Raw genomic sequence first — 10832 nt, forward strand, 5'->3', positions numbered from 1 at the left:
TCTTCGAAGTGTTTTCTTTCCGGGTGTTTGTTGACGATTTGTGTTTGCTGTCCTGTCCATTCAGAGCGCTTCTCCGGGCACACTGCCTGGAGTGACTTGAAGTCGCAGGTGTTCATCAGATGACAGTCATAATGCCTCCTCTCGGCGCGTTCCCAAAACCTACTGTCTGCCTCTACTCGACACCATGTTTCTCTCCGCATATTCAACTCGAACAGGGCTTCCTCTTTCGATGTTGTCATTGTTGGACGTCTCTGCGTGTAATGACAGATGTAGCGCGTAATGCGTTTTGTTGTGCCTCCCCCTTTGGTTTCCTTGGATCCTGAAACATGAGAATGTGTAGCCTTACCTACCCTGCGCCACAGGGGAAGCTCCATTGTGACGATGTGGAGGGTAGTAGGCTATTTTCGGAGGCCCTAAATCTTTTAGACCGTGCCATGGCAAATCTGCGTGTCGCCTCCTGTAAGACGTTCAGTTTCTTGATCCGCCATCTGTATGTGCAATAACGTTATCCCCGTCCATATAAAAAGAAGGACTATCACACTCACATGTTCATATTATTGGTTTATTCACCAAAATCTTCACAGCACCAGCAAACTCCTCAATACTGTGGTATCCATCAACTTGTCTGAAACAACATTCGCGCCAAAACGGACCTGGATATATATATATATATATATACATAAACGTCACGTGTTACACATGTCACATGTACAGATAACAATCTAACCTTCACAATAAATGTGCACAAGGCACTACAACACAAATATGTACCATAAATGTACACTCATCCTAACACATGAGAACACACATCCCAACACCTCCAAATTTCTAATTTCTAGTCCATGTAAAAAATAAAAAATAAACGACCATGAACGCAAATAAAATAAAATAAAAAGGAACATAAAGAACAACACTAAATGAGAATACATTCGTTTACTGTTGTTGGGACCAAATGAAACAACTGGGGTTTCCAGATATTGAAGCGGTTAGTTTCTTTTTAGTGAAGTAGTTCGTTTCATACAGCATTTGACTGACACACAAACGTAGGCTAGGATACACCTTCCAGTTAGTGTAGGCTCACTAGGTTAAACTAAGATTAGGATTAGGGACAGATAACGGGTAGACCTTATGTGCCACTTCAGAGGTGCATGAACAGATAGGCATACCCCTACTCACACATACATACACACACACACACACACACACAGACACACACACACACACACACACACACACACACACACACACACACACACACACACACACACACACACACACACACACACATACACACACACACACACACACACACACACACACACACACACACACACACACACACACACACACACACACACACACACACACACGAATAACATACCATTTACACCTAGTATTATTCCGTCAGGTCCGACGGGAATAATCCGTCAGGTCCGCATTTTCATCGTTTACTTCATAATACCCTGCTTGAAAGTCATAAATGATGGAAATATAGCTTCTTACAGTACTGTTAATAAAGTACACTACACTACATAGACCCTAGATGTGGTGCGGTTGCCGATTGCGCCACATATCCATTCATATGTCAGGGGGGGTAATAACACTGTCAGGAGGAATTGTCTGCGTTGTGATTGGCCAATGCATCATCGGAAGGCCTCCATGTGGAAACGGTCTGATGTAAATGCCCTGCCCTACTCAGGAGGGCTGCTCAAGATACGGAACACAGGAGCCACACCGACACACACCACAGTAGGGAGACCACGCCAGCTACAGATGTCGGAGAAAGCGCAGGAGAATGAGGCTATAGAAAGCCTATAGAACATGGGCTTTATTATGTTATAAGTATACTTTTGTAGTTATGTCTCTTCCTCGTGTATCAACTGAATAAGGTCTCTGTCCTATTGTGTAAAACGTGCTTCGGCACCCTCTCATCTCGACGTCGGCGTAGCGGCAGCATCATGGTGGCCGGCGAGTTGGTCCAGGAGCATCTGCGGCGGGACAGCGGCGGCGCACCTGACCAAATAGACGTCGCTCGCAAAACCCCGTCGCCGGTGGATAACGGAGGAGCTCCGATCGGGGACCAGTATCCAGATCTTCCGGATGGAGCGTCCCACTCCCATCTGACTGAGATAGACTCGAAGGCGCTTGAACAAGAGATCCCTCCTCCGGATGAGAAACAGGCTATGCTTCCTAACGGGCAGCAGGAGAAATCATGTCTGGAGACCAAGCTGTACCGGAGGAGGTTCGCTGTCCTGGCGGTGTTCAGCCTCAGCTCCCTGGTCAACGCCTTCCAGTGGATCCAGTACAGCATCATCACCAACATCTTCGCCCACTTCTACGGGGTGACCAGCGACAAGATCGACTGGCTGTCCATCGTCTACATGGTGACCTACGTGCCCCTGATCTTCCCCGCGACGTGGTTACTGGATAAGAAAGGGCTGAAGTTGACCGCTCTGATGGGCGCCGGGTTGAACTGCATCGGGGCGTGGGTGAAATGCGCCAGCGTGTCGCCGAATCTGTTCGGGGTCACCGTGTTCGCGCAGGTCATCTGTGCCGTGGCTCAAGTGTTCATCCTCGGGTTGCCCTCCAGGATCGCGTCGGTGTGGTTCGGCCCCAAGGAAGTGTCGACAGCGTGTGCCACGGCCGTGCTGGGAAACCAGGTGTGTACCACTGGATGATGGAAAGATATGGACGGCTTATGAATTATGAATGAATGAATGAATGAATGGTCTTTATTGTCATTAATATAGTACAGGTACCAAACAACGACATTTGGGAGGGGGGGGCTCCCCTGGTGCTAGGAAAAAAAAAACTAAAAACAAGAAGGGAAAAGAGCTGGTTTACATAAATAAAGGCTATGTACACTATCCACTATACTATACTATACAAATAAAACACTGTGCTGTACTCTATGCTATGCTATACCTATTCTAACATTTCCTATCTCTGAACCTTATCTACCCGAGGGTTGTCATATTACACATATTACACATTGCACATTCATTTAAAGTGTCGCAGTTTGCAGGTTTGAAATAGGCCTACAACAATAGCATACTGTAATAATTATGTTGTGAGCTACAGTTAATACATGCATATATCAGTAGTATATAGCTGTAGGCTATAATAGGCCTAGGCTACTGCACATTTGAAATTGTTCAATGTTTTAAATGAACATTATAGGCCCATATCATAAGGCTTATGTTTGAACTCATTGTCATTAATCATTGAGTTGTTGTCTGTTCCTTCCCTAGCTGGGGACTGCCATTGGCTTCCTGCTTCCCCCTGTCCTGGTCCCCAACACGGTGAACAATATGGCGCTGATGGGCTACAACATAAGCATCATGTTTTATGGCACCGCCATAGTGTCCACTGTACTGTTCATTATGACTGTAATTGGTGAGTAAATAGACATCAGTTACCTGCCATCTGGGATCGTGTGTGTGTCATGTACAACCTATAGTAGTAACAGTCGTGCAACAGTGGTGTAGTAAATATTGGTATAGAGTTTATAGACATATCATTGTAGGCCAGTGGTGTGTGTGTGTGTGTGTGTGTGTGTGTGTGTGTGTGTGTGTGTGTGTGTGTGTGTGTGTGCGCGTGTGCACGTGTGTACAGTGGCTATAGAAAGCAAAGGATGTGAAGGTATTTCTGTGTTTCAATTTTAATAAATTTGCAGAAATTTAAAAAAACTTGTTTCCACTTTGTCATTAGTCATTATGGGGTATAGTGTGTGGGTTGATGCCAATTTGTATTTATATAATACATTTAAAATTGAGTCTATAACACAACAAAATGTGGAAAAAGTGTGTTGACTTTCTATAGCCACTGTTTGTGTGTGTGTGTGTGTGTGTGTGTGTGATTGTAGTCATTTACACTGAGTGCTTTAGACCCCCCCCCCATAAAGAGACAGGAATAAACACTATCCAATCGACTGTAAAGCTGTAAAAGTAGCATATCGATTACAATGTCACATGTTGGTAACCGTGTCTCTTCTCTCTCTATAGTCATAAAAGACAGACCTCCTCTACCTCCCAGTCCAGCCCAGGCGGTCCTGCCAGACAGCTCTCCTGAGGACTACTCCTACAAACAGTCCATCGTCAACCTGTTCAAGAACAAACCTTTTATCCTGCTGCTTTTCAGTTATGGTGAGACACAGACACACTCACACACACACACACACACACACACACACACACACACACACACTCACACACACTCACACACGCACAAACACACAAACACAAACAGCCATATACCTATACAGATTTGGGCCATTGAGGTTTTCAATACAATTCAAGCTACAAAATCACTCATGGTCTCTGGACACACTGACTATTTGTCTGTGCTGTTTCTTAAAGTCTGTCCTGTCATGTTATTGTGGCCATATGGCTGTGTTATATTTAATTTAGGGCACAGTTTGTTTCCCAGGGATATTTGTTCCATTACCAGATTGATCAGTCCCTCTCCTAACCCTAGACACCCCGGGCATATCCTTGGGCTGGCTCAGCCTGGTCATTTGTGCTCAGTTTATGTAACCCCTTATGAAACGTGTTATTGAGAGAGTCTTTTTAGCAGTTTTTTTTGTGTATTTATGTGTGTATTATGAATAGATGTATAATACACGCATAAATCCACAAAACAGAGGCTGGTGGAGGTAGAAATGGGAGGATGGGCTCATTGGAATGGAATGTGGAATGGTATCCAACATGTGTGCCTCCACCAACCTCTCACGGAATACATGTAATTCATATGAATTATTTAACTTGTGGGTAGACAATACATATATTATACAAATGAATACTAAAAACAGTGAAATCATTAATTAAAAGTTATATGAATACTTATTCAATATTTCGTTCAGACTGAAGACAATAAACCAATGTGATGTGTTTCCTCTTTCTTCTAGGTATCATGACAGGTTCTTTCTATTCAGTGTCGACTCTTCTCAATCAGATGATTTTGGCATGTTACGAGGTAAGTGGAGTAACAACTAGAATGCATGTTTGAATGATCTAAAATGAAATCACTTATTGTATGGAGTAAGATTTAGATGATTGGGGAATCTAATCAAACCCTAATCTAATCTGACCAACCATTGTTGAACTGCGATGGTGAGTGATTAACTGCTTCAGACTGGGTGATAAGTCAAATCAAAGGGGTAAAACACTACAAGAGCTATTGGAAAAACTCCATTATGACGGAGGGAGACTGAGCTGTTTAGATGGGATTTGAGGCTGAGTTGACCTTGTCAGGGCATGAATCCATTGTCTGTGTATTTGGAGTTCATTAGCTACTTTTCACGCATGCCTGGAACTCATGCACTGCAGTCAGGCCTGGCTGAGACACTGAAAGGCGGACAGCCTTAGGTTGGGAACCAGTCTACTCCTCTCTCAGTGTAAAACATCTGATGACTTGACACCCATCTCCCACCAGACGGCATGTGAACCCCATAACCATAACACACCATGCGCCATGCGACCAACCACATAAAGACTGTGTGCCTTCTTTTGGTGTTAAAGCTTTCACCCGTGCAGCCAAACATACCCTTGTCAAGATGACGATCCTGCCCATATTCGACTATGGCGATACCATCTATATTTTTGGTCAGGCTGCATTTGTAAATAAGAATTCGTTCTTACAGGTTAAATAAAAAAACAAAAAAATAAAAAGCCACAATCTGCAACTTCCATCGTCCTGCCCCAGCACTTGTTTCTAAACTGTTTGGGCGATGGTGGGCCTTGGATAATCTAAAACTTGTTGTTTGAATTCCAGATTGTGTCTTTAAATGTGACAGTAAGCATTATGTTCTACTCCCCACTAACATGAACCCTCTCCCCCCAGAACCAGGCGCTGAATGCGGGCAGGATCGGCCTCACCCTAGTGGTCGCCGGGATGGTAGGCTCCATCATCTGTGGATTATGGCTGGATCATACCAAAGCGTACAAGTAGGTAGCACCTGTACAGACCCCGAGAACACTGCACCGATACACAGGGAAATAAATGGTAAAAGTACAGGAATGGAATACAATAACTTTACTTTTCTCAGGAGGAACTTCAGGCGTAATGGTTATTGTACTATAACAATCCAGATATGTTTCACTTACTTACATACTTTCACTTTCACTTTCACCACAACTGATGTTTTTTTATTATTCATCCTTTCACTCAACAAACTGGTCTGAACATTCTCAGGATCCTAAACCCTGTCAGTCCAGATTCTCAAAGTACAGGTTTGTTAGAACGCGCTCCTGAATTCACATCATAATCGAATCAGAGTTGGGACGATTTCTCACACAGCTAAGCATGCTCATTTTCCTGAAAGTCACTGGGTGCTCAACAGATTATCCTCTTGAGAAGCTGGCGTGTGTGTTTTTGTTTACTTACTTACTAGAGCTGGGTTGGCTGGGCGTCAGACTAACAGGCAATAGCCAACGGCCATGTTCACTAGTTTTTTATTTGTATTTTTGTTCATTATTATTATTATTTTAAAAAATGTTTTAATTTAATTAGAAAACAATTAAAGAAAAGAACAAATTATAATACAAATAAACCAAGTTATTGAAAACAAAGGAGGAAGGGGTGAATAGGCCAGCCATCATGACAACATACAACAAACAAATTATTAACAAACAAATTATTTTCCTTCACTAGGTTGTTAAGTCATTAGTCAACTTGTACAGGATATGCTAATGCTGAAGTAGGTAGCTGTGAGTAAATAATCGCATTCGGATGGATTGTCAACAGCCATTTCCAAGGTTAAGTCCACCAATGTCACAACTAGTGCTATAGTGAGAGATAACATGTTATACAGTCAAACCAATGTCGCTGAATGTGTCTGTAATTGTGAGCCAGGCTTGGAGTTCATTTAAGTTTAAATTCTGTAAATTCAGGGGATAATTTGTATTCATTGTGAGCCTCTCTGTGTAATAATAATAAATATATCTTACAAAGTGCTTTAGAAATAGATAAAACAGATATGCAAATAAAAACAATAAAAGTAGAAAAACTGTAAAACAACATGTTAAAAAGAATAACGGCAGCATCAATTAAAGGCTAGAAAATTAGTTTTAAGAAGACATTTAAAAGAGAATACCGATCTTGCTAGCTTAATATCCTCAGGCAGGTCATTCCAGAGTAGGGTCCCTAATGGCAAAGGCATGGTCACCATTTGTCTTCAGTCTTGATTCTGGAAAGGCCAGAAGCACCCTGCCTGAGGATCTTAGGCTGCGCTGAGGCTTACAGGGAATTAACAGGCCAAGAAATATAGTCCTGTGCCAGACCCAGCCGAGCCGACCCTTGAAGTCAAATCTTCAAATGAATTCTGAAACTAATAGACAACCTGTGTGGAATGTATAGACAGTTATACACTAACACTGTGTGTCCTGTGCCCCCCCCCCTCCCTCTTCATCCCTGTCTCTCTTCTTGTCCTTAGGATGACCACTCTGCTCGTCTACGTCCTGTCATTCATCTGTATGTTGGTTTTCACCTTCACCCTGGACCTCAACAGCATCTTACTGGTCTTCTTTACCTCCGGGGTGCTTGGGTAAGACAGAGGGGTCACTGTGGGTAACACACACAGCACACACACACACACACACACACACACACACACACACACACACACACACACACACACACGCATTCACTACAGGGCTGCTGGGGGAAGGCAGGCTCACTGGGCTGTGGAATGTGCTGTGCAGTTTGGTTCTTTTTATTGAGTGAACATCATACATACAGCGCCCTCCATTGGAAAGAGGAAGCATTTTGTCTTCTTTTAGCACTGTACACCCAACAGTCTGGATTTTATGTCAAACAATTACTATGGCGTCAAAGTAGTGATTGTCATCTTTAATTCAATGCATTTTTCTTTCCGACTGCTTTCACCATTTAGAAAGTATATATTTTTTAAATCATACTCTCCCTATTTCAGGAATCTGAGAGGAGGGCACTGCATGTGGAACATACATGTATACTGTATATACACTGAGATATCATATTATAATTTTTAAAAATCTTTTTAAAAACAAAGTGAAGGCGTGACACAGTGAAATAAGATGCTTAGCGTAAATGCTGGGCCCTAGGAATTTGTTCTTACTGCTGTCTGATGTGCTTAGGATAAACATTAACACCCACATCATACGTCTTTACTCTGTGAATATGACATAAGGGCGTCACAACAACCACTTCTGTAGTGTAGTGTGATCTCCTTCTGCTGTTATGGGTCACTAACGCCAGTTGGTGATCCTGTAGGTTCTTCATGACTGGTTACCTGCCTCTGGGATTTGAGTTTGGGGTTGAGATCACGTATCCTGAATCTGAAGGCACGTCCTCAGGCCTACTCAACGCCTTCGCACAGGTGAGCCCCAGGAATATTCATTTACAAATGCATTTACCAGAAGTGTGTCTTTTCATGTATGGAGTGGTATGTAATTCAGGAGATAACCTCATCAGCGTATTTAGTTGAACAATTGAGATAATAATATTTATAATAATAATAATGATTATTATTATTATTATTATTCATATAATTCATATATTATATGAAGACATTATGTCTTCCTTTATTTCGCCGTTTCAGTAATTACTGCTCTGCCTTTTTAGGGCAGTATGTTGCTCTGTATGTTGTTATGCGACAGAGAGTAATGTGTCCTGTCCTGTCTTCAAAGCAGGGTATTGCATGACCCAATAGATACATTCTTTTCAGTAATGGGTATTTTGTGGACTAAAAAGTTTTAGTTTTGCCAGGTGGGCGGAAAGTATGTAAGCCTTTCTCACGTCCCATCTCTCCCCCTCTCCCCTCAGATATTTGGGATTATTTTTACCTTAATCCAGGGAAATTTGACCACAGATTATGGTCATCAGGCTGGGAACCTCTTCCTTTGTGGCTGGATCCTCCTGGGCGTGGTGCTGACAGGTACGGCAGGGTCCTATACTGTACTGTGTTGTTTTAGGTAGTGGTGGCCTAGTAGTAATTTTAGCAATTAAACAATTATTTTTATTATTATTTTTTGTGACAATTTTCTCTTCTATTTCAGCCTTGATCAAATCTGAACTCAAAAGAACTAACGTCAACTTGGGCATCGACAGCAAAACTCAAGCAGTGAGTCACGTTCCTCCATCTTCCCTAAAGAAAGACACACACACACCCACACACCCACACACCCACCAAGGTCACATTTCTATGTTTGTTTCTCTCAACTCAAAGCCCATTTTGATCTCGTGAGCTTCCACCATGTCAGGGCTGGTAGTCAGATGAGACAGGACATAGACAGAAGAGTCCAGAAGAGTCTCAGCTACTGAGTCTAGTGGGAATCTGGATCATGCCGAGAGTCAGAAACAAATGACTGGAGATCCATCTCAAACCACATCTCATAGGTGGTTTCTTCACTTCACCTGGACTAAATGTCGCTTTCTGTGGAGAATATCTGTAGGGAGTGAGGAGTAGCTTGGTCTAGTTCTGTGTCCGGGGGAACCAACCTCGGACAGTTTCCTTGGCAGTCAGTTGGCAGAAGACTCTCACACTCGTATCCAATGAAAACAAGAAGGTTTTAGAGTGCCTCTCCAGTTGCCATTGGCATTGCCAAGATGTCCAAAGAATGTTAGTAAGTAGGCAGGGCATTGGCAAGCAGAAAGTACTTGTGCACTTCGTTGTTATGGTAAAATACTGCTTCAATGGCATTTTAAAACTGTGACTAAACGATTAATTTGTTTAATTAACAAGATGAGAGCTGTAACATTTAGTAGACTTCCCTCCTTTATCAAATGACAATACATGGCACTAATGAAGGCAATATTTCCTTTCTGGTCTAGATTCCTACTGAGTGCCCTTCAGACAAACCAACTAATGGGGTGAAGCTGGCATCTTCCGTCAGCTTCTCCCACGAGACCTCAATCTAACCCAAAAAGTACTGACGTGTCATTCAACCTTCTACTGCAGCGAGAGGTCATTCAACAGCATTCTACTACACAGAGGAGTCAGCAACATTTATACGGAAAATGTCTACTGAGGCCTACTGTGGAGACCTCAAACACATCACAACGTTTCCTGAGGTTACTTGAAATCTCCCTTTTCTTGTATATTATAACGTGTAAATCTAATGTTAATATTTTTGTGTTATTTGTTGTTGTTCTTGTTGTTGTTCTTGTTGCAGGGACATGATTTGTTTACAGACAGGTACACTGAGCACTCCAATACAAGCTTAGTCGCTATAGGTGGACGTCAGCTTACCCTCCCCATATCCAAACCTCACAAAAGGACCCAGTATAAAGCGCAATTTCACCCTAATCATGCTCTTAGTCCATAATCTTCTGTTCCTTGCGCTACTGTACCGATCTACCACTTTTTTTAATACCCACACACCATCTTAGATTGGTATTTATATAAACCATTTGAAGTCAGAATCAGAATCAGAATTGCTTTTATTACATCCAATGTAAAGTAAAAAAAAAAACACGTAAAAAAACAACAACATTTTTAGCCTTAGGTTCTTCGACATTGGCATTGGCATTGCAGCAGGATACAAAATCGACAATGATAAAATAAAGTAAAAGTCATGTCATCCTCGTCTGACGACAGATAGTATGACTCCAACCACACTAGTTCAGGCAACGTGGGTCGCGCTGGAATGACGTAGCTCTTGTAAGACAATGGGCACATCGTACCACATGTGCACAGATCATGTAGGAAGCTCATTCCTACTTTTGTTTGGTTTTAGCCAGCGAGGAATGTCATTGTTCTTACGTTGATGGTGCATCATGCAATTGAGTGACAGTGTAGTTGTAGTGTACAATGTCTGTTTTGTTCACGCACTGACTTTCTCAACTTGATCTCT

General features: G+C 42.4%; 1 protein-coding gene across 1 annotated transcript; it reads left to right on the forward strand.

Moving 5' to 3' along the window:
- Nucleotides 1-1958: 1958 nt before the first annotated feature.
- On the forward strand, nucleotides 1959-9897 carry flvcr1 (FLVCR choline and heme transporter 1; the record flags this gene model as incomplete). Its single annotated transcript, XM_080524681.1, has 10 exons — nucleotides 1959-2660; nucleotides 3252-3396; nucleotides 4005-4145; nucleotides 4907-4974; nucleotides 5842-5945; nucleotides 7433-7543; nucleotides 8251-8356; nucleotides 8803-8914; nucleotides 9036-9100; nucleotides 9811-9897. 10 exons carry the CDS (start codon nucleotides 1959-1961, stop codon nucleotides 9895-9897), a joined length of 1641 nt encoding a protein of 546 aa, XP_080380807.1.
- Nucleotides 9898-10832: the final 935 nt, after the last annotated feature.

The sequence above is a fragment of the Nansenia antarctica genome (genome assembly GCF_963989245.1).
Source record: "Nansenia antarctica genome assembly, chromosome: 1".
Lineage (NCBI taxonomy): Eukaryota > Metazoa > Chordata > Actinopteri > Argentiniformes > Microstomatidae > Nansenia > Nansenia antarctica.